At 43.1% G+C, this 24,805-nt stretch overlaps 1 protein-coding gene across 1 annotated transcript in view; it reads right to left on the reverse strand.

Moving 5' to 3' along the window:
* Positions 1-24,805, reverse strand: part of LOC310947570 (seizure protein 6 homolog) — a gene marked incomplete at its 3' end in the record, with an annotated part of 339,340 nt that overhangs the window by 187,493 nt on the left and 127,042 nt on the right. The window contains exons 2-3 of the mRNA XM_083914416.1: positions 15,634-16,182; positions 10,986-11,119 (exon numbers count right to left, since the gene is read on the reverse strand). Of these exons, the coding sequence (XP_083770542.1) occupies positions 10,986-11,119; positions 15,634-16,182 (683 nt within the window). The remainder of the gene's footprint in view (positions 1-10,985; positions 11,120-15,633; positions 16,183-24,805) is intronic.

The raw sequence follows: 24,805 nt of genomic DNA on the forward strand, positions 1-24,805 counted from the left end.
TTGTGGTGGTGTGGTGTTCTGTCCTTCGGATGTACTAGTCTCTGTCTGAGTGTGTTACCGGGTTTGAAATACACAGGGATGCAGTGTTTGTTGAAAATCCTCCTGAGTTTCTCCGATACCCCAGCCACATATGGGGTGACTATGTTGTTTCTCCTGTTATCTTTTTCTTTCTCAACCACTTTGGTTTTCTTTCTGGAGGCAGCTGCCGTTTTAACAAAGGTCCAGCTGGGGTAGCCACAAGTTGTGAGGGCGCCTCTCAGGTGCTTGCGTTCTTCCCCTTGAGCCTGTGAGCTAGTGGGTACGTTATCAGCTCTGTGCTGCAGTGTTCTGATAACGCCAAGCTTGTGTTCCAAAGGGTGGTGAGAGTCGAAAAGTAGATATTGATCCGTGTGAGTGGGTTTTCTGTATACCCCTATGTGGAGGCTCCTGTCATTCTCCATATGGATGTCACAGTCCAAGAAGGGCAAGCTGTTGTCTTTAACTTCCTCTCTGGTGAACTTGATGTTTCTGTCCACTGAGTTGATATGTTCAGTAAAAGTTTGCACCTCTTTGGATTTGATCTTAACCCATGTGTCGTCCACATATCTGAACCAATGGCTTGGGGTTACTCCTTTAAAGGAGTTCAACGCCTTGCCCTCTACCTCCTCCATGTACAGATTTGCCACAATCGGGGACACTGGTGAACCCATGGCACAGCCGTGTTTCTGTCTGTAAAAAATGCCATTAAACTGGAAATATGTGGTATTCAGGCACAAATCCAGAAGTTGGCAAATGTGGTCTGGTTTGAGATTTGTTCGGTTTTGTAAGGAAATGTCCTGTGTGAGCCGCTCTCTTACCGTGGCCAAGGCCTCCATGGTTGGTATACAGGTGAACAAGGAAGTCACATCGTAGGACACCATACCAGTGTCCCCGATTGTGGCAAATCTGTACATGGAGGAGGTAGAGGGCAAGGCGTTGAACTCCTTTAAAGGAGTAACCCCAAGCCATTGGTTCAGATATGTGGACGACACATGGGTTAAGATCAAATCCAAAGAGGTGCAAACTTTTACTGAACATATCAACTCAGTGGACAGAAACATCAAGTTCACCAGAGAGGAAGTTAAAGACAACAGCTTGCCCTTCTTGGACTGTGACGTCCATATGGAGAATGACAGGAGCCTCCACATAGGGGTATACAGAAAACCCACTCACACGGATCAATATCTACTTTTCGACTCTCACCACCCTTTGGAACACAAGCTTGGCGTTATCAGAACACTGCAGCACAGAGCTGATAACGTACCCACTAGCTCACAGGCTCAAGGGGAAGAACGCAAGCACCTGAGAGGCGCCCTCACAACTTGTGGCTACCCCAGCTGGACCTTTGTTAAAACGGCAGCTGCCTCCAGAAAGAAAACCAAAGTGGTTGAGAAAGAAAAAGATAACAGGAGAAACAACATAGTCATCCCATATGTGGCTGGGGTATCGGAGAAACTCAGGAGGATTTTCAACAAACACTGCATCCCTGTGTATTTCAAACCCGGTAACACACTCAGACAGAGACTAGTACATCCGAAGGACAGAACACCACACCACCACAAAAGCAACCTGGTTTATGCTGTCCAATGCAACGAGGAATGCAAAGATCTTTACATTGGAGAAACAAAACAACCACTGCATAAACGCATGGCCCAACACAGGAGAGCTAACTCCTCAGGCCTGGACTCGGCTGTCCACTTACACCTCAAGGAGAAAGCCCACTCCTTTGATGACAGCAATGTCCAAATCTTGGACAGAGAGGACAGATGGTTTGAAAGAGGAGTAAAAGAAGCCATCTATGTTAAAGTGGAGAAACCATCGCTAAACAGAGGAGGGGGTCTGAGACACCACTTATCTCCAATTTACAATGCCGCCCTTTCGTCCCTTCCCAGGAGATTCAACAATCTAACCTCAAAGGACAACACATGGCCCGGGTGACCCCAACGACTGTCGTTCAGACTCAATAGAGCACTAACGACGTCGAAACCAACTGCCCACCACCGACTGTCACTCTAACGACGGGCGTGGGCACTTGGAGCACAAAGGGTTTCAGTGACATCATCGGCCTTGTGAGAGGTTAAATACCTGGATCTCCACACCAGTTAGTTGGACCAGTCCCAGCCTGGTCAGATGCGTACATGAACTGATGAAGCCTCTTGGATGAGAGGTGAAACGTCTTCCTAGACAAACAACCAGTCCAGTTGTTTTTGACTGAAATTGCTTTGAGGATAATAGGGATGAAGGATAACTGTTGTGTCTCCTGACATTGCATGTGTCATGGTCAAAAAGTTGCACTTGTATACACACAATGACTAAAGCCAATGGCCTACAAACATGTACATTCTGTGCCTGCGTCTGCATGAGCAGAAATAACTCTCAATATCAGCAGGCAGTGGTAGATTGTATTTGCCATTCATAAAGGGAAACCAGCCAGTGGCCTGGTTGCTCAGTGGTTAGAGCAGGCTCCCCATATATAGAGGCCAGAAGTCCTTGTTGCAACGGCCCAGGGTTCCACTCTGACCTGCGGCCATTTGCCCCATGTCATCCCCCCTCTCTCTCATCCCTGTTTCCTCTGAATCTTCAGCTATCCTGATAAATAAGGCCATGAAATGGACAAAAAAATTACTTTAAAAAAAAGGAAACCAAAAGACCGACAGGACAGATATGAGATGCTCAATTTGACATCACAATGTTGAAAGAACAAATTATATTTACTGTTGTGATGGCCCTCTGGCTGTCATGGTTGTTTTGTTTCATGTGTTTGCTCCTCCCTCTGTCTCAGCAGGTGACACCTGGTGGGTGGGACTGAGAACAGTCAGCGATACAGGTCAGCTGGCTGGATATAAATGGCTCACCAGTCTGCTCATGACTCCCTTTTTCCAGAAACATTTTCCTTTGTTTGATGCTTGGTTCCTTGTTTCTTTATTTCACACCAAACACCCACCCCATCATACTTTTCAATTCATTCACTCACTTACACTAAATCTGATTACCACTCACCATTGGTTTTGTGTAGATAATTTGTTATTTTATTTTATTTTTTTCTAATAAAATAGTGTTGATATTCACTTTGGCCTCTTGTGTGTCTCCATGTTTGTGGTGGCCATAACACTGTGCACAAGTGAATAAGAGCACAATTGGGAACAAAAAAAGCTGACAAGGGCCAACCGGTGTTGTTGTTAAATGAGCAAAGGGAAGGGGCTGATCTAAGAGAGAGTTGGAAATTGTTACAGAGTTTAGGGGCGATCACCTCTATGTTTGTAGTTTGATCGTTGGATGATTACGAAAGAAGTGTCAGAGGAACTGAGAGCTCTAGGGGTCGAATGGGGGCTGAGGAGGTGGGAGCTTTCAAAACAGACCTGACTGCCAGGGTGAGTGGGTGTGATGTGGGCTCTTTTCCTGGTACCAGTGAGCAGCCTAGCAGCAGCATTCTGAGCAACATGAATGCCTTGGTGAAACGGAAGTAAAAGCATGCTCAAAGTAATATCTGAAAGCAGAAAACAATAACCTTCACAACTGAATTCAGTCACACAGGATATGATCAACAAACACTGGCACAAGTGCAGAACATCACTGTGTGAGATCACCAAACCATCATTCTGGCGAGCACCAACAATCAGAGACAACCTTGTACAACCTTGTAGAAATCACAATTTGTAAGTTTCCTATCAAACAATGCAGCTGGACTTAATCATGATTCCAGCTTCAAATGCTTCATCTGAACAAGTTTCAAAATATGGATATCACAGAACCTGTAATCTCAGTTAATTTCACCGGTTTTTAGTCATTTATATATCATCAAAAAATATCTATATAAACCCATGGTGCACAACGATAATAAAAAAAATGAAAATAATTCTCGCAACTTTTCCAAAAAAAACCATGCTTCACACAAGCTTCACTCATTACATTTCAGTAACTTGACTGAAGGGAACAGGAAGGAATGAGAATGTGTATGTTGACCTGCTGATTTTTAAATGCTGCCTACCCTGTGGAGAGAAAAAAAGTATTTCTCAATGTTAGACAATGTTAGATGTTTTTGTCAATATATTATGACGTGTAAATGGAGAATCTATTGACATGTGGATATACTCCATCTATCTATTATTATCCATTCATGAATTGACGGGGAATGGATAGATGGGTAGATATAGTGATATGTACCTAAATATACCTTGTTATGCTTTGGCAATAACGTGTTTTAATATAGACATGCCAATAGAGCTTATTCGAGAGAGAGAAATAGATAGATAGATAGAGAGAGAGAGAGAGAGAGAGAGAGAGAGAAAGAGAGAGAAATAGAGAGAAATATATATATATATATATATAGAGAGAGAGAGAGAGAGAGAGATCTTTGACATTTTTCCCTCCTTTCCTTCACTCTCCTGTCCTTTTATCTTCACTTTAGCTACAAGAACCAGCTAGTAAGACGTCACTGACTATGATTTGCAACTACATATTCAATTTTTATCCAAAAATATATTAGGCCAGGCATCTGGAAGGTCAGAGGCGTTATGGCCATTGTATATTTTATGAGCAGAAGGAAGCAAAGCTCTTGGAGTTAATCACATGGAGGAGGGGTTTTTCAGGTAGAGACAAGGGCACTACTTAAATCATCACATAAGCCTCCCCAAAAAGGTCAGACGCTTCAAAACGACACTGAATGCCCTAGAGTGGATAGAGTGGCTGTAATCATTTGGAGCGCCTGCCATTGTCTATGGGCCAAACACATTTGTGGAGGTGACATTGGACATCTAGTGCATTTTCATGGCTGCTGTGTGCTAGTATGTGCCATCCCTCACTATGTCACATTCTCAGGAAAGGAGGTTAAGTATTGGTTTTACTTCACTCAAGTCTTCAGTGTTTTAAAATCTCTTCACTTATTGATTCGTTAAATGTAGCCATTAAGTGATGAGAATATAGATCCATTTGTTTTTCTACAATGAGATCCTTGGCTCAAAATGCTCCATGCTTGCACCATTTTTGAAAGTGCCTGCCCGTTCCCAAACAGTTTCTAAAGACACTCTCTCAGATGGCTCTGTGTAACCCTAACCCCATTGCTAGACATAAACTGCAGAGATAGCACAAGGACATCAACACTATTCTGATTTGGCTTGTGATCAGTTTGATAATTATTTTCTTTAGATTATCATTTTCTTTTTAACATGGGTTACATACTTTATGACTTTTCATGGTTGGCTATAACAGAGTCCAAAATCAGTGACAAAACGCGTTGTTTATCCCTGCCCTTTAGAATGATAAAGATTTGTTTTTCTGATTTGACACTCCTGTCAGTGGACACCATCATTTACCTGTGCCTTCCAAAACTATCTAGTTAGCATTAGAGAAAGATTGTGACATTGTGATGATCATGACAGAACTCTCCAACAGTAAAGTAATACCGAGCCAGAAAATGCACCTCTGCTAGCAGCTAACAGCCTGTCGCTATAGCTGAAGAGGAATGGCCAGACTGTTGTCCAATGTTCGGCGGGTTAATGGTTCGATCCCCACCCTGCTCCTTCACCTGCCTTGCTTTGTCTGAATGCTCTAGGTTTGAAGTGTTGGTCACTGAGACTGTAGATGCTGAATGGCAGCCATACTTCCGTCAGCTGTAGCTACTTTTGTACCACCACCGGTGTGACAGTGTATGAATGAATGGAACCTGAACCCCTGTAATAACGCTTTGAGTAATGTCTATGACCCTAGAAAACCACCATATTATTATTATTATTATTTATTATAGAAGTAGCATAAAAACAAGGTCTAATTAGTCTAAATTTGTTGTTGAAAAGACAATGACCACTATAAAAAGCCCTTACAGAGAGGTCGCACGGACGTTTACATTGGATGTTTGGTAAACGTTGATAAAAGAGATCACCTGGTGTTACAAAACTACTCCTTCAGTAGACCAAAACTGGATGTCCAAAAATTATGTAGAAGATACGTCACTCCGACATCACATTGCGCAACGGAATTGTTGAAACTTTGTAGGTGGAATTCTTTCCCATTCTTGCTTGATGTACGACTTTTATTGCTCAACAGTCCTGGTTCTCCGTTGTCGTATTTTGCGCTAAATGCTTCACGCATTTTCAATGGGAGACAGGTCTGGACTGCAGCAGGACAGTCTAGTACCTGCACTCTTTTACTAAGAAGCCACACTGTTGTAACACTATGTGGCCTGCCATTGTCTTGTCGAAATAAGCAGGGACGTCCCTCAAAAAGACGTTGCTTGGATGGCAGCATATGTTGCTCCAAAACCTGTCTGTACCTTTCAACACAAAAAGGAGAGATGTGGTGAGTCTTGCAAATGGGGACAAAAAAGATGTACTCTGTTTTGGAAAGTTAAAAATATTTGTCAGGTGCAAAACACCCAATTCCGGTGTCTGAAAGAAGCATGGGGAGTAGGTTTCAGAGTATGTGTGATGGACCAACGAGTACTTTGTGTAAAGCATACTAATTTTAAAACATCAACATGTGACACATTATGTTGCCAGACTTTTCCTTTCCTTCCACTTTTACAAACACTGTGTGGGTGCCTCAACCAACTACGTGTAGCTATTTCAGTACAAGGAAGCTTCCCAAACAAACAGCAAACACTGTCGAATGTGTCCATTAGAATGAACCTCCCAAGTGGAGGTTCTGCTACAGGGAGTTAAACCCCAGGTCTTTGCAGCTGATGGTAGCTGAACCTCCATGTGCTCAATCAGCTTAGCATTTTAACATTATAGGGTTGATCTATGTTAGCACTGGCTTAGTATCATCTTCAAGATGCTGAAATCTTCACTAAGATACAGTGTTAGGTCCAACGTGTTACAAAATAAAGGTTTTGTACCATCCTCTGCACAGCTTCACCACACTAGGAGCCTGTCAGAAGCAGAGCTTTTTGCAGGCCTGATTTTGCTGACTTGTACATTTTGTTAATTTGGTCATTTTCCTTGATAGCTGTGTTTCTACCGTAAGTAATTGTTATGGCTTTGCCTTTTCAGCCTGGAAGGGATCATGTGTTCGGTGGTTTGGGTATGTTCGACTTCTTGTGTTTGAGTTGATTCACAAATTATGAAAAATCATTTTTTTAATCAATTGCTCTTTTTTATACCATCATTGACTGCAACATTTACAAAGGCATTCATAATTCCTGTTGGCAAGCACATTGCGCTGTCATGCTGGCCAAAACATCGGCCAGTGAATAACCAGCATAAGTGATGAGGTAACCGACAAAAAACATTTCAACAGCTGGCGGACATTTTTGAATGTCATCATTGAGCATACAGTCACAAAAACTTTAAACTGATGTGATGGGTATGATGTTTATTACAACAGATACAAGCATACACACATGACCCAACACATGATCCCGGCAGACATCAGAACAGTACTGAAATAAAAGCTATATAAGCTACTTTATATAACTTCAGCATTTCAAAGTATCCATTTAAAAAGTAACTACAACATGACTGAGTAACACACACCTTTTGGTGGAAATAATCATTATAGTAATTTAATTACTTTTAGATGGAGTAACTAGTGATATGTAAAAGATGTACATCAGTACAGACATTACTTTCACATAGCTAGCAGAGATGGAGGGTGAGTTTTTGTGAAAAACACCTTCATGACAATGGGTGAAAACAGAATCTATTCGGAGCCCAAAGTTCTCCAAAACTGGCCCTGAGGCAGGGAAGAAGAAGAGCAGGGAGCAGAGATAGGACCGCAAAGTTGTGGCCACTTAGGCTTAATATCAGTGTGGCTTCCACTGTGGCAGACCTGAAGTCCAGTGGGAAATTATACAGCATGGTTATTGGCCACTTAGCAGCCATGAAGGACAATGATCTTCCTTTTCAATTAGCCTGAATGAAATGAACACGTACTCCCTCTCTCCCTGTGGCTTTACTGATGGCCCAATGTTCTGGTAGGACTGTGTCCATAATCATCTGTGCAACTGTGGATGTTGTTATATTACCTGAACAAATGTAATATTACATTGTGTCTTGGTAAACTGGATTTAGCTATTCATGTTACATCATAGGCAGAACTACAAAATTGTTACATGTACACATATTCAGTACCATAACAATATGAATAAATCTGAAATTCTCACAATATTGCAGTTTTTAGTTTCAGTCACATATCGTTGTGTGTCTGCAGAGGACCCATATATACAGTATATCAGTGTATATAGGCAACTCAATGCCACTTAATAATAAATTTGGACATGTTAGTATGTTCATGTAGCATAAATTATCAATATCAGAGACTGATGGAGGATGTATTTTTCTGTTTGATATAGTTTTGCTTCATGAAAGGAAGTGGCCAGGAGTATGTGCTGGGACTCTATCTTCAGTGTGTCCCCTGTATTTAGTCTACAGTGGTGCATTTTATGTTTTTAGACATTCGAGCGCTGCTCCGGACTTTGTTAGCCAGCCATTAAATGAGTAAAATGTAATGCTTTATCCACACTCACAGCGTAGGAAAGTACATTGCTATTGCCAGATGAGTGACAACTCTGTTCAGCTTAATTTCTTTAACAAGTGTACCATTAATGCATGGCAGAATAAGCAAGATAGCTAACAAGCCAGTTACTTAGTTAGCTTGTTGGTCAATATGCTTTCATACGGGAGGTAATGTTTGCTAGTTGTGGTCTAGTAAATTCATCGACTCCTCAAACTTATAGATTGTGGACAAAAAATGTAGTTTTGTGTTATCCTCATCCCATGCATCAATGTTGATCAATGTTAGTTGATTAATCTGATTGATTTTAGCATGCCCTCCTGTAAAATAGCATGTACTGCCTATACATTGTGGCCACTTATGGCCTATCAGTATTGCAACATATGCGATCCCAGTCTATAGATATTTATATCTATCTGCATCCCTCTTTTCATCTTCTATGGATGATAATATCGTATATTGTAGTTTTTCTTAAAGCAATATTGTCATTAGGAGAATGTCAACATTGCCCTATCCTAATTTACAAACAGTGTCATTAATAATCATCTGGACTTCATTGCTCACGCTGACATCAGACCGACTGATGAATTTGGTCTTGGGACTAGAGCTTAAACTCCTAATTTAAAGCCTTTTTATCTTGCCATACATGTGAGGAAACATAAGCTGACATTTCACAGTTGGTTGGACTATAAAAGCGTGTTTCAGGATATCTATGACGTATTTCTAGTGAAATCCTCTTATAGAGTCCAAACATATGGTAGATGGGAGAGGAGCTTACTGGAACTGTATTTTTTTTAAATGAGCAGTGAATTGCTCTCCTGTCGCAGCAGCTGTTATCTGTATTATCTGTATGTCTCTGCACTGCTGGCCCCGAGATGGCTGGAGAACTATCTTTTAAATGCTAATTGAAGTCATCCATTTGACAGTAGGCCAACACCATGCTCAGTGTTTTAACAGGGACAAGGATTTAGACAAAAATGGACAATGTTGGAGTGGCTAAATAACCATAACACGCACAGGGACGACACAGCGTCTGTATGAATAAAAAATAAGCCTACCATAGGTCAGACATGCACAAGCAAACACACACTATTGGTATACTGATAATGGTGTCAGTATGACACCCTACTAGGAAGGCAATTCATTTAAACATGTCCATAGTCAATACCATGTCATGGAGATCACACTCTCACACACACATCCATCCAAACACAGGCTATGTATGTATATATATATATACATATGTGGGCATGTTTGTTCCGAGCTCGGCCTGACACATTAACAGTTATTATTAGCCCGAGCCCCTTCAACCCGACAATTTTTTAAGTAAATGGGCTGTTATATTTTACATTCTAAAATAAAATTGGGAGTTGTTTGAACTACAGAATGGAATTATTCAGAATTGAATTGATCACAAAAGGATCTGAATGAACGTGAGCCGCACTAATGTACTGGAAAAGCCAACACATACGTTGTCACTGCCCACGACTTGTTTGAAACGCTTCCATTCCTCCAGACCGGATCAAAGTTAATACTGCTGTTTTTATTTCATCCTTTACATCTCCAAGCTCCATGTTACACAGCAGCAGGCCCGTCGTGATGCTGGCAAGTGGAGGAGACACTGTGCTGCAACAAATGCTGTCTTTATTTTTTTTATGGCATAGATTTTTCTCAGATTAGGCCAATAAAGCAATGATTTAAAAAAACAAAACAAAAAAAAAACATAAGCGCTGAGGATAGTGGTGGGAAAAATAGGCCCACAGGCGGGGTTGGGCCTTTATTTGATACACTGTCTCCCCTCGTCTCACTGGTGTGAACTGGCAGGTTTCAGAACTTTGTAGACCTGTACATAACAAGTACGGTAGTTGCAAGTTTTAACTTGTCTCATTGCAAATCTTTGGTCTGAACTGGGCTTAAGACGCCACCAACCTGCTTTCCCTTTTATTGATGTTAGGGGCGAACGAGGTGTTGATTGTAGTACGCCTTGAATGTTGATCCCTCAAAGACTTGAGGGAGGTTAAAAAAAGAAACCAACCTCTCACGTCCACCCCCCCCTCCCCGAATACAGGTGCAGCAGCCATGAGCAGTATGAGAAAAAGAACATTAAAGCATGTAAATATGTTCTAGAAGAAACACAAAATACGCAATAGCACAAACCTGAAAACGAGTGTAATAGGTCTCTGAACAGCCAACCAATGGTTTGGTTGCATTTATTGTCCATCAACATTTTTATCCATATTGACTTCCACAGCACTCTAGAAATCCCATCCTCTCTCACACACACACACACACACACACACACACACACACACACACACACACACACACACACACACACACACACACACACACACACACACACACACACACACACACACACACACACACACACACACACACAACACAGCTTTTACCTAAAGAACTGCCGTTTGAGACAACAAAGAACTCAATTTTCCTCACACTATAGTAGAGAGGATAAGGAGATCAACATATGCTGGATGGATGGATGTTGCTCTTACCTGGACCTCCACTCCATAGCCCATATAGACAGTAATGACGTAGCTGCAGTCCATAGTGGAGCGCAAAGCAGAGCTGGATTGTGGTGGAGCCTCGATGTATCCTTCTGGCCCAGTCAGGTTCAGCTGGCAAGGAACTGCAGGGAAGACAGTAGCATGGGAATGATTCTGATGGAAGGAACTCTCACACACACACACACACACACACACACACACACACTACACAGTACTAGTACCTGTCATTCAAACTGCATTGAAGACAGTATTCCTACATCACTTATAAGGCCACGCCCCCTCGTCAGTGAAAACATAGGAGAGACCTCAGTGTTCATACGAAAAACCGGATTGAGGACTTTAATAAATTAAATTACATTTGAGGGATTACAAGTTGTATTTCAATATTTATTGATAGAATGATGGCAGAAAGATGACAGAAAGATGTCAAATGATGTCAGTGAGTGTGTGTCTTAAAGAGAAAGACAGTACATTTTCACCCTCATTTATCCTCAGGTGGACAAAGCCGTGGCTGATTGTTTGGTTTCACAGAGCTGAACTAAAACCACTGTATATTAACCACAGAGAAAGGGATAGTTGTCATATTTCTGTATTACCTGGTGATTCAGTGAGGTAGAATAAATGTGTGGGGATGTCACCTCTGGGCACTTAGTGGGCTCCCTACCCACTTCTCCTCCGGTAAACTGGACAAACATTCACTACCTCTTTGATTTTATCCATATAACACCGATCATTACTCTGCAACGGCGTAATACAGCTGTCTGCCTGATTAACATTAGTCATTGCAGGAGGTTTCCAGGCCGGCTAATGTAAAATAGGCGAAATAAGGACAGATTATGGCGGGGTTTGTATTTACCGCCAGTCAAAGACGGCAGATTATTTTGGCTTCATGTGCTACTCTCATCTATACTGACAAACATTTTTCACTAAAATACTAATCTACACAAGCTAAAGGTGCTCTTGTGTAAGCTGTTGCTTTTTCCCTCATGATTTTAATGGCTTCAATGAAAACATGCCCATGATCATCCCATAACCTTAATCAAATCAGTTTAGTTGTAATGATAAGCTGTGTAATTTTGGAGGGTACTGACAAACCTTTTTTCTTCTTTAGGAATAAAGGCCTGTTGGGCTTCTCTGCTAACCTGACTCTCACCAGATGACTTTCGTTCAGCCTTGCTTCCATCTTGACTCCGTCTAGCTCCACCCAACCATCTGGATTCACTCCATAGGAAAGTGATTTCAGGGTCTGCAAAAAGTGGCTTATCCAATCAGGACCGCCGGGCGGGGTTTTATAGATGTGACGTAGCAGAGAAGCGACTGTTGTGATTCAGACAACAATGGCAGCTCGCCTCGAGGAAGCAGACGTCAACATCTATGCTGCTATTTCATCCTTGTTGTCCAATCTTTGGCCCCCCATCTCCACCTGGTATAAGCATGTGATCTGTATCTGGATACATTATGTGAATATTGGCATGGGATCACAGGCCTTTGCATTTGTGCCTGATAGAACACGGTCTCACTCTTGATATTACCAGCGCGCCTGGTGGATCCAGTGATTCCTGCCTGACATCAACAGGGATAAAAGGCAGTTACTGGAGTGGTTAGGATCTTTAATGCTTCTCTTAGCCTTATTCTTGCAGTGCCTGGTGTAAATATCAAATATCCTTTAGACAGGGTAGAGAACCACCTATTGTATGTTCAGCGGAACAAACTACTCTCTGCAGGGTGTATAACAGCGCGCTGCAGGCTGCTCTTATTCTCCAAGCATCGTTTTGTCACACCCCTCATCCTCTCATACCAACACACGTGGGCACCCTGTAGCACGACCTATGAAGCAGCAGTGTTTGATGACGGACAGGTTATTTTTACATTGCTGTGTGTTTTTATGTGCTTCAGTGTTTCCTTTGCTCCAACAGCTGTGAGCTGAGTGTTGGGTCTGTCAAAATAAATAATAGAATATAAATAGTAAAACAATAAAATATAAAAGATGAAAAAACAGTAATATGTCTTGCTCTGTGACATACAGTCACATGTTCTCCTGCTGTTCCACTGTTGTGCTGCCCTCTCCCAGAAGGATTTGAGTCTGTCTTTTGTCTAAATGAAAGTATGGGCTTTTACGGGTGAATTCAGAGACTACATTTCAGCTAAGTTATTTATTTATAGGGAACTTGTAAGAAAATGAGCTTCTGTCACAACCTCATGTGTTTCACAACAGATACAAATTCTACAGATAAAGATACAGTTTCAAAAAATCTTTCTAGCCATTCACTCTTATGGCAACCAGTTTCTAATTCTCTGTCCAGTAAATTATAGCATTCTATCTTACTTATTGATTGGATTTCAGTTTTTTACTGCTTGAAATATTGTAGTGTATTATCTTTATCTACTTGTTTTTTTTTCCTTTCCAGGTATTTTTTTTTATCTGGAGTCAAATATGCTCTGTTTTAGCATGGATCTGAATCTTTGACTCTGTCAAATGGTTCCAAAATGCATTTGATTGTTTATTCTGTTTTTTTTTCATAAAGTTGTCTGTTTTTCATAAAGACTTGAAATTGGATGAGTTCTGCTCTGCAGCCATGGTTTGGACAGTTTTTACAGACTCTCAGTATAGTTTTACAGAACTCAATATGTCATTTTTTAACTGGGTTGGTGTCCCAGTGCTCATGTTAAATTAATGGACCCCGAACTACACTTACATATGAAAGGATTGGCTCAATGACATATAACATATACAGCTTAAGCAATACCAGTTGTTAATTAGATTTTGTTGCCAAGATGAATCATACATTAGTGTACTGTAACTCTATTGCACATACTGTACAAGTACAACCATTGCTACAAACACACATGCCACTCTATCTGACTTTGCTTGAAGGGTTTCTTCCTCTCTAGCTGCCTCTCTCAGCAGCTCAGCCCTGTGATGGGACAGCTGAGGACAGAATATTTCCTGGTGGCCTTCAGGGGTTTCTGCTCCACAACCTACATCCTTCCCTTTCTCTGAGCTGAAAAGTAAACTTTTGCTGAAGTGCTTCCTATGAAGAAGAGCATCCTCTCTGTGTCCCCATGGCACTTAGTGTCCACTCCAGCATTATTACTGCACTTCAGTGCTGTCATTCACCCTGTGCCTGCATGTCTATGTTTTGACCTGCCGTCTCCCTGCAAACAGATGAGCTGATTAATCAAGCTGCTCCCATCTTACCGGCAAAGTCTCCACCTTGATATGTATTCTCCCCATCCACTCTCTTCATAACTGATAATCTTAGAGTGTTATGCTGTGGCCCCTGTTTGGACCTCTTGATTAAGGGTTTGTGATGCAGGGAGGCTGTTGTAGTGTATTTTAGCCCATGGCTTTCATGGTCATGCATCCTTTGTGTTTGTCTCACAAGAGAAAGTCTAATTACCTTTTTATCTCACTGACTTTACATATGACTGACAAAAAAAAAGAATCTGCAATGTCTCAAAATTGGTTGACTGGTGGTACAGTCTGTCTGAACCTATCGGCAGACAAGAATGACTACTGAGTGACACCCAATGACAATGTTTAAAAAATTCATACTTAAAACGACATCTGCACATGGCTGTGAAATAGTTAAATTCAGGGAAAAAACTGGGGTTCAGTTAAAGGCACTTGATACTCCAAACATTATTACAGCAACCAACAACTATTTCCTATGTGCAGATATAGTGGCGTAATGGTGTCCTGAGCAGAGAATGAAGTCACTCTCTATGAGTTGTAGTCTGAGTTTCTATGTTCTTGTTTTTTTATGGACAATCTGACCGTGCATAACTGAAGATTACTTTGAGGTGCAGCTCAGCACTGCATATAATGTTGCTCCGGTCATAAATCTGCAATAACCATTGTATTTTGGTTAGGCGCCTATTTAAATGCTGTCTGTACATGGGTTTAGAAGATCATGAAAGTATCAAAGTATATGATGCCCATTCTCATGCTTTGTTACGTTGCAGCATTTTTGGGGTTTGATATTATTTCCTACACATATATTGTGAACAATTTAACTGTTACTATTACTATCACAGTAATTAGTAAAACATGTTTAACCCAGACCATCATTTCTATAGGAATTGCATCACTCTGTTACCATAATACACACAGGCCCGATCTACACATGTGCACAGACTGGAGATGTATGAGTGAGTGGGCCATGAAGAAGAAACCAGAACAGTTGAGGGTTTGTTGCTTTGCTCAAGGGCACATTGGCAGTGCCCAGGAGGGGAAGCTGGCATCTCTCCAGCTACCAGTCCATGCTCCATACTTGGTCTGTAGAGGAACAGGACTTGAACTGGTGACCCTTCAGATTCCAAGCCAAGTCCCTATGGACTGAGCTACTGCATGAGAAAAACTGCATGTTTTGCAGTGGGGACCCATAGAATCAATTTTTATTCAGATATCTTGAGGTCAGGCCCTTTGAAAAAGCTTTTCCTTTGGAGTGTTATCCAAACTGTGACAGAGGAGGGTCCAACCTAAATATTACAGGATCACTGGCCCTCCCCTAGAATCGCTACTGCAGCTAGCTCACTTCTCACATATCTGCATACACACATCAGCACTTTATCAAATACAAATCATCAATATGATTGCAATGTGGTATGTTTCAAAAGGGCATAATAATCATACCTGGACTCTGCATGGTGTTGATGACGGTGGTGGTAGTGATGGTGGTGGTGGTTGTCTCCTCTTCATCACTGCTGGGTCTTACATTTTGCCTCGGGCCAGGCTGGACTGGCTTCCCCGCATCTTTCTTTCTTGCAGCACTAGCAGCAGGGGGGGTGGTGGCATTAGGTTCTGGGTCTTTTAAAACATCCCTGGTGTTGGAGTTTGAAGTGGCTGCTAATGCATGCATTACAAAGGTTATTTGCATGTTGGAGCTTTCAGCACTCTCATCTGAAGCCCTTTTAACACCGTTATCCAGCAGACTACCGGACTGCAGGGTGGAAAATGTGGGCTGAGAGCTGGATAACCTGCTGTCTTCAAAGTAGTTTGGCTGACCTATAGGGCGTTGGGGGGAATTTCTGTAGAGTGGGTGGTGGTTTGGGACGTTGACAGGTGGGGCGGTGGTGACAACAGGGAACCTCCTGCCTGTGTCCTCAGTTGTTGGGTACAGGTGGGCCCCACTCTCTGGAGGGCCATGTGGGGTGCTAGATAGACCGTCCTCAGGGGCAGAGGCTGTGGAGCATGAAAGAGAATACCAGATGTGGTTGGACGGATGTTTATTCAAACCACAGACACAGTAATCGCTTGGCCATGCGGGTGCAGATATGTCTGGCTTCACTCTCCTGCCTGTTCTCTGCTTTGGCTCCAAACCTCTCCATCCACATCCATTTAACACACTGCCAATCCCATTTTCAATTGGTTAATACTTGGTTAATAGTGCTGCAGCATGTAACCAGCCAGTGTCATAACATCTCTGCAACAGGCCAAGAAGCATTCAATCCAAAAGACATAAAGTGCCAAAGCAGCCCTATTCTGGCTATATTGAATTGATTAAACATGCTGACTTGATACCAAGGGGCAGTAGCTCACTGAGGACTTGGCTTGGGAACCAGAGGGTTGCTTGTTCAAGTCCCCGTAGGGACCAAGTACAAAAGGTTGACTAGCATCTGGAGAGGTGCCAGTTCTCCTCCCTTAAGTGCTCAGCGCGCCATTCCATGGAGAGCCTCCTCGCTCTGACATCTCTGCAATGTGCATGTCTATATTTCCTGTATGAAACCCCAATAGTGATTCATAGAGTGTACATTATTATTAATATTATTATTATTATTATTATTTGTATTATTATGGAAGTCAAAACAGGATTTCTGATCTTCTCTTTGACTGGCAATGGGCATCGTGTCAAAATAAAAATGTTAAAAATTCAAATGTAGGGCCATGTTGGGAGCACTTTCCCACATGGCCAATGAATAAGCTGTTGTATTTTAAAGGGCCAAAATGTAAATAAGGCATTAAGGTTTAGTGTTTTTTATCATTGGTGATTTTTACATCTGAACAACCCCCCCACCCCTTTTACCTTCATGCCACTGTAAGCTGAGTACGTGTGTACATTATGAGTGTGTAGTTATTATGAGTGTATATGTGCTGCCCAACAGCTCTATTTCTCAACTCAAAAGAAGAGATTCATAGTGCGCCACTGATTATCTCAGGCTTGAAATGAACGTTTTATTTCAACAAGAGCTTCAGCGATTTTGACAGCAGAAAGTATAACTTCATAGCCAGAGAATAAATCTGAAATTCAGTCACCCTCTTCATCTCTCCCGTTCACTGCACTGCTTCACTGTACTTCACTCTGACAGCAGGCAGAGAGACCCTGCTTCATGCTTCTGGATAGAGACAGGAACATTCCCTCACACAGCAAAGTCATTCCATCTTTCAGAACTGAATTTTAGCCATATTTTCTTTTAATGCATCTTTATGTGGAGCAGTGCATTAGTGCTGTTAGATCTCTGTGAGTCAATTGGTGAGCTGAAAATGTAAAAAATGGTACAACCCAAACAATTCTTATAATTTACTCAGATCATTGGCTTCTTCCCTCCTCATAATAAGACTTAATATTCATTCCTGAGGAGATTTGATGAGCCGCTATAATTCTCCCAGTGTAATGATCAGTGCTCTCCTCCCAAGTGCACCTGTGAGATCTAATCTGGGACCCCTTCAGGAGGCTATCATCCGCTGAGGGAAGTCTTATGTTTCTTTAACAATGCTTCATTTCCACCATAATAGATCCTACTCTCTGCCGGCTAATAGCTATCTGCTTCAAACAATCAGGGTTTATTGTAGCTGAGCCACTTCCCACCCAGCACCACGCTCCTCAAACACACAGCTCTTTGCACACAATCAGACACATTGGCAGGTATATCTACAACAGCTACAACGAATGAGACAGAATTTCAAATTGACTGCCTGGAGGTCCGTCTTTACCTTGCTGCCACAAGGTTTAAAACATAATGTATTTGTGTTGTAAATCAGATGTGTGTATGGCACATGACAGTGAAAATGGATATCCACAGTCAAGGAAGTTTACTTTAATAAAATGTGAGGAAATATTAAAGTCTTGGGTAGGGTTGAAAAGTGAAGCCAATTCTTAGGTGCCTTAAACCTGCATTATTTCTAATGTCCAGCAGGGGGTGACTCCAGTGGTTGCAAAAATATATCCATTTAGACCTTACAGTACCTCTCACTTAATTTATTACCTCAGTAATCATTTTCCTAATGAGTTTATGTTCTTAATCACTAGCTTCAAGTATTCTTCAGTGATTTTCATTTAGTAAATTATGGTCCCATTTAAAGTGAATTAGACCATAAAACAGGGCATGCTTTGGGGTGTTGCTACCTTGTGATTGACAGGCCATCATGCTAGCAACAGGATAAAGGTTTATTAATACATATCAATGGCAGCAGCTGTGTTTGAAACTGTTCACTCATTGACTCACTAACTATTCCCTATATACTAGAGTGTTTACTAAATAGAGATCTATATTAGGAATGACCAAACCAGATTTCAGACACTATACTGGAATTTTGTAAAAAAAGAAATTGCGTCAGTAGATGTGCCAGATAGACACTAGGTACGGAAAGTTTTCAGACCCCCTTACATTTTTCACTCAATCCTGTAAGTTTTCAGAGCCGTTGCTCAGTTGTGAGTAGAAGCACCCTTTTTGAGCTCATACAGCCATAAGTGTTTTTGGGAATGATGCAACAAGTTTTTCACAGTTGGATTTGGGGATTCTCTACCATTCCTCTTGCAGATCCTCTCCAGGTCCGTCTGGGTGGATGGTGAACATTGATGGACATACATTTCCAGGTCTCAGATGCTCAGTTGGGTTTAAGTCAGAGCTCTGGCTGGGCCATTCATGAACAGTCACAGAGTTGTTCCTTAGACACTCTTAGCTGTGTGTTTAGGGTCATTGTCTTGTTGGGAGGTGAACCTTCGGCCCAGGGTCCTGAGCACATTGGAAAAGGTTTTCTTCCAGGATATCTCTGTAATTGGCTGCATTCATCTTACCTTCAGTTGCAACCAGTGGTCCTGTCTTTGCAGCTGAAAAACAGCCCACAGAATGATGTTGCCACCACCATGCTTCACTGTTGAATTTGGGCTGGTGATGAGAGGTGCCTAGTTTTCTCCACATGTACTGTTTAGAATTAAAGGCCAAAAAGTTCAATCTTGGTCTCATCAGACCAGAGAATCTTATTGCTCATAGTCTGGGAGTCCTTCATGCATTTTTGGCAAACTCTATGCAGGCTTTCATGTTTCATGCACTTAGGAGAGGCTTCCATCGGGCCGCTCTGCCATAAAGACCTGATTGGTGGAGGGCTGTAGTGATGGACTTTCTAGAACTTTCTCCCATCTTCCCACTGCATCTCTGGAGTGATCTTTGGGTTCTCCTAGATCACACTGTGGGTAAAGTGTCTTTTTTATTATAATATTAAGATTTCAACATGCACATGCATTTTAAGTTCTGTTAAAGGGAGGTGGAGGTGGGCTACAAATTATTTGACACATTTTAACATTTACAAATGCACTTTGAAGTAACTAGTAACTCAGTAACTATTTCAGTTACTTTTTGGACAAGTATAGTAACTGAAACTAATTACTTTTGTTAAAGTAAAATGCCCAACACTGGCGCACACACAAGTGAGCACACTCCCACCAGCGGACAGAGAACACACATCTGAAAATATGTTGCTTCAAAAAACTAAAAATAACCAAAAATATCTGCATTTTTGAAATAAATATTACGATCTCTCTCTCTCTCTTTCTCTCCCTCTCTCTCTCTCTCTCTCTCTCTCTCTCTCTCTCTCTCTCTCTCTGTGTGAATGGAGGACGGAGTGCTGGGAGCGTGGTGAGTGCTGAGAGCGTGGTGCGTGCTGAACTTTTTCAGCAGTGTGAGTGAGTTTTCTAACTTTATTACTTCTTTTTGTTCGGTGTGTTTATGTGTTCACAGTTTGTCTTTAGTTAGAGGTGTTTTTTTGTGGTGTTTGGTGGTTTGGTGGTGGTGTTTTTTGTTTTGTTTGATACAATGCCGGTGGCAGCAATAGCTGCCTCGGAGTTTGAACGGCTGACACGTCGTCATGCTGTCAAACTCATCCCGGCTGTGCAATGTACTGTGGAGGAAGCTGGGCTTGCAGTGGGAGAAGTGGTGGGATATAGTAGTATTAAGTTTGCCTCCCGCATGAACGGAGCCATTGTTATCTTCCTGGATAGCACCGCTAAAGTTAGCGAAGTGGTGGAGAACGGTGTAGTGTTACACGACACCTTCACTCCCGTTCTCCCCCTCGTTAGTCCGGCCACGAAGATAACAATCTCCAATGCTCCGCCGTTCATTAAGAATGAAGTGCTAGCTAAAGAGTTGTCTCGCTATGGCCAGCTCGTCTCCCCGATAAAAATGGTGTCTTTGGGCTGCAAGTCACCGCAGCTGAAGCATGTCGTGTGTCACCGGAGACAGGTGTACATGATCCTCAAAGACACGACAAGTGATCTCAACCTGAGCTTTTCGTTTAAAGTGGAGGGCTTTACCTACATGGTCTTCGCTTCGTCGGAGACCATGAAATGTTTTGGTTGCGGAGCGGAGGGGCATTTAGTCCGCTCTTGCCCGGCTGGAGGGGCGGAGCGCCGGCCGGCACCCGGGGCTGCCGCGCCGAATGCTCCGCCGTCTGAGACGGCGGCGCCGGTCGCGGTGGCTGCCCGCGGAGGCTGCCCCGACGCCCGCGGAGGCTGCGGAGCCTCCGGGGGTCGAGGTGGACTCCATGAACGCTCCAAGTACTGATCTTGCTAAAAATGAAAAGTCCGAAAATGAAAAACAAATTACAAATGAAGAAAACAAACAAACTGATAGTTGTATTGAAAACAGTGATAATGACACAACGATTATGGAATTTAATGATGAGGAGATGTCTGATGAGGAGATTTTTAAAGTCTCACAAAAAAGAAAAAGTCATGAGTGTGTAGCCTCTTCATCAAAGAACAGGAGAGTGGGGAAGGAGGTGAAGGCTGCAGCAGAGGCAGAAAGTGACTTCTGCCTCACTCAGGAGGAGGAGCACACTCACCTGTACACTCCTGACAATATAAAAAAGTTTTTAGAAATTACAAAAGGTGCCAGACTTCCTGCAGTGGAGGATCACTTCGATGACCTGAGACTGTTCATTCAGTCAGCTCGGCCTCTCACAAGGAAGTCTGGAAAGTCTGAGGAGGTGCTCACAGACAAGGAAATTTATCGTTTAAGAAAATTATTAAAGTTTTGAGTAAAAGCAAAAATCATTGATGATGAAGATGATTTTTAAACCTAGGTGCTTTTATTTGACGTATTTTATAACTGTTGTGTTCTTTTTAAGCTTTTCTCCACCAATGTGTGATTTTAACATCAGCATTTTAAACCTGAACGGAGCCAGGGCTGATTTTAAAAGAGCTGCTCTTTTTAAACTGATGGAGATAAGGAGAATTGATGTGATGCTTGTACAGGAAACCCACAGCACAGCAGATAACGAGAGTGACTGGAGGATGGCTTTTAATGGGGAGGTGATTTTAAGTCATAAGTCCAGTCTTAGTGGAGGGGTGGGGATTTTATTTGCCAGAAGTTTTTTACCTGTTTCGTGTGTCACTGAGGAAATCATCCCAGGTGTTTTATTAAAGGTCACTGCTGTTTTTGATAGTGTGAAGCTTGTGTTTTTAAATGTCTACGCGCCCACCAGTGGGGTGGATAGGGTGGCATTTTTAAACATTTTAAGCGATACTGTTAGAGCTGGTGGTAGTGATGATTTTATGTTTTTAGGGGGGGATTTTAACTGTACGGTTAATCCAGCCTTAGACAGGAATCATCCGGAACCACACCCTGCTTCATCCCACAGGTTCAGACAGCTGATAGAAGAGCACGAGCTGTCTGACCTGTGGAGGGTTTTCAACAGTAATCACAGACAGTATACCTGGAGTCACACAAGGGGAAACCTTTTATCTCTGGCCAGACTGGACCGCCTCTATTGTTTTAAACACCATTTTAATATTTTTAAAAGGTGTTTTATTCAGCCTGTGGGTTTTACTGATCACTGTCTTGTCTCCTGCTCTGTTTTTATTAAAAACGTTCGTTTAAAGAGCGCCTATTGGCATTTTAACACAAACCTTTTAAAAGACCAGGCTTTTAGAACTGCTTTTAAGTTGTTCTGGTTTTCCCACAGAGAGAGCAGGCCTGCCTTCCCCAGCATTCAGCAGTGGTGGGACTTTGGGAAAACACAAATCAAACAACTTTGCCAGCAGTTCACTCGCAATGTCACAAGAGATTTGACCCGGTCAATGAAGGATCTGGAGAGACAGGTCGGAGAACTGCAGTCTTTAGCAGCTTCTACAGGAGATCGAGGGCATTTAGACTCCCTCAAGTTAAAAAAATCGGCCATAGCCAACCTGCTGGGTGTCTCAGCACAGGGAGCTCTGGTCAGGTCTCGCTTCATGAACATCTCGCAGATGGACGCGCCCTCCCAGTTTTTCTTTGGGCTGGAGCAAAAAAAACGGAAAAGGAAGACCATTCACTCTTTACGCACGGGTGGCAGCTCTGAAGTCTCAGACTCTTCTGAGATCAGGAAGTTTGCTGCCGGTTTCTACAGAGACCTCTTTAAGAGTGAGTGGACAAATAATCCAGATGTGCACAGCAGCTTCCTCAGTGGTCTCCCTCAGGTCAGTGCTGACACAAACTCCCAGCTGGCAGCAGAGATGACTCTGCAGGAGCTCCTTACTGCGCTGACCAGCTTACAAAATGGCAGAGCTCCGGGGATGGACGGCCTTCCTGTTGACTTTTATAAGTCTTTTTGGTCCATTATAGGACAGGACCTGCTGGAGGTTATAAACAAAAGTCTCCTGACTGGAAGACTGCCTCTGAGCTGCAGGAGGGCCGTCATCACCCTGCTGCCGAAGAAGGGAGACCTGCAGGACCTGAAAAACTGGAGGCCGGTCTCGCTGCTGTGCACGGATTATAAAATCCTGTCCAAAGCTCTGGCCCTGAGACTGAGGGAGGTGATGGCGTCCGTCATCCACCCTGACCAGACTTACTGTGTGCCCAGCAGGCTCATAAGTGATAATGTCACTTTAATTCGGGATGTTTTGGACCTCTCCAGTTCATTGGCTGTAGAAACTGGTCTTATTTCCATAGACCAGGAAAAGGCTTTTGACCGGGTTGAACACCAGTATTTATGGCAGACTCTGGCTGCCTTTGGGTTCAACCAAGGCTTTATAGCCATGATCCGGGTTCTTTATAATGACATTGCGAGTGTCCTGAAGATAAATGGCGGGTTGAGTGCTCCGTTTGGCGTCCAGAGAGGGGTGAGGCAGGGCTGCTCTCTCTCTGGGATGTTGTACTCTCTGGCCATCGAGCCTCTGCTCCATAAACTTAGGAATAATTTAAACGGTGTGTGTTTCCCCCAGTGTGATGTGTCTTTTAAACTGTCTGTTTATGCTGATGACCTTATCGTGTTGGTCAATACACAAAAAGACATTGATGTTTTAACTGATACTGTGAAAGACTTTGGTTTTATTTCTTCTGCAAAGGTGAACTGGGGGAAGAGCGAGGCTCTGATGGTTGGGGAGGAGCTGGGGGGTCGGCTCAGGCTGCCCGGGGGCCTACACTGGAAAAGAGGAGGACTCAAGTATCTTGGGGTCTTTCTGGGGGACGAGACCCATATAAAGAAAAACTGGGAGAACGTTGTCATGAAGGTGAAGGGGCGCCTCAACAAGTGGAAATGGCTTTTACCAAAAATGTCATACAGAGGTCGCACCCTGATCCTGAACAACCTGGTCTCGTCCGCCCTGTGGCACCGGCTGTCCTGTGTCGATCCCCCAGTTTCTCTCCTGGCAGAGATACAACGGGTTTTAGTTGATTTCTTTTGGGACAGGATGCACTGGGTCCCACAGAGTGTCCTCTTCCTTCCAAAAGAGGAGGGTGGCCAGGGCCTGGTCCATCTGGCCAGCAGAGGCGCTGCCTTCAGACTACAGTTTATACAAAGGTTACTGACTGGGCCAGAGGATACTCTGTGGAGACCTTTATCCCGGTGCATCCTGAAACATTTTAACAGCCTGGGTCTTGATTTTAATTTGTTTTTAATGAATGAAACCATCTCTTCCTGGTTTTTATAAAAGTGTTTTTAGTGTATGGAACCTGCTTAAAAAAGAGAGGCAGCAGCAGGGGGACTCCCTTCATTGGCTACTGCAGGAGCCCGTCCTGTATGGGGCGGTGCTGGACCACCCAAGCTGGGCAGGACCCTCCCTGACCAGGCTGCTGCAGACTGCAGGCGTCTCCACGTTGGGTCAGGTGGTGGAGCTGGCTGGGCCCCAGCTGGAGGACCCTACTGGGCTGGCTGTTAAGATGGGCCTGAGATCCACCAGGGTAATTCAAAAAGTTCTTGACCACTGGAGAAACAAACTGACCAGTCAAGGCACCTTGCTTTTAAAAAATATCACACACAGATCCCCCCCCCCCCCAGCATGGAGGACCCTTTTCCTGCCACCTTTCTGGCCTTGGATTTAAAAGACTGCTCTGGGCCTCTGTTGCAGGCAACACACCCGGTTTCCCTGAAGGGAGCGCCGGGAAAAACTCTTTACAAACTATTGGTGAAAACACTTAACAGGAATAAACTCGATGGACGGACAGACACTCCTTGGAGGACTTTTTTAGAGCTGGACCTGGGATCCAGGCCTCAGTGGAGGTCTCTCTATAAGCCTCCACTGTGCAAAAAACACGGAGACTTACAGTGGAGGCTGCTCCACGGCATCATAGCGGTAAATGCCTTTGTGTCCATGATAAATGATGCTGTGGAG

The sequence above is a fragment of the Echiichthys vipera genome (assembly GCF_963691815.1).
Source record: "Echiichthys vipera genome assembly, chromosome: 5".
Taxonomy (NCBI): domain Eukaryota; kingdom Metazoa; phylum Chordata; class Actinopteri; order Perciformes; family Trachinidae; genus Echiichthys; species Echiichthys vipera.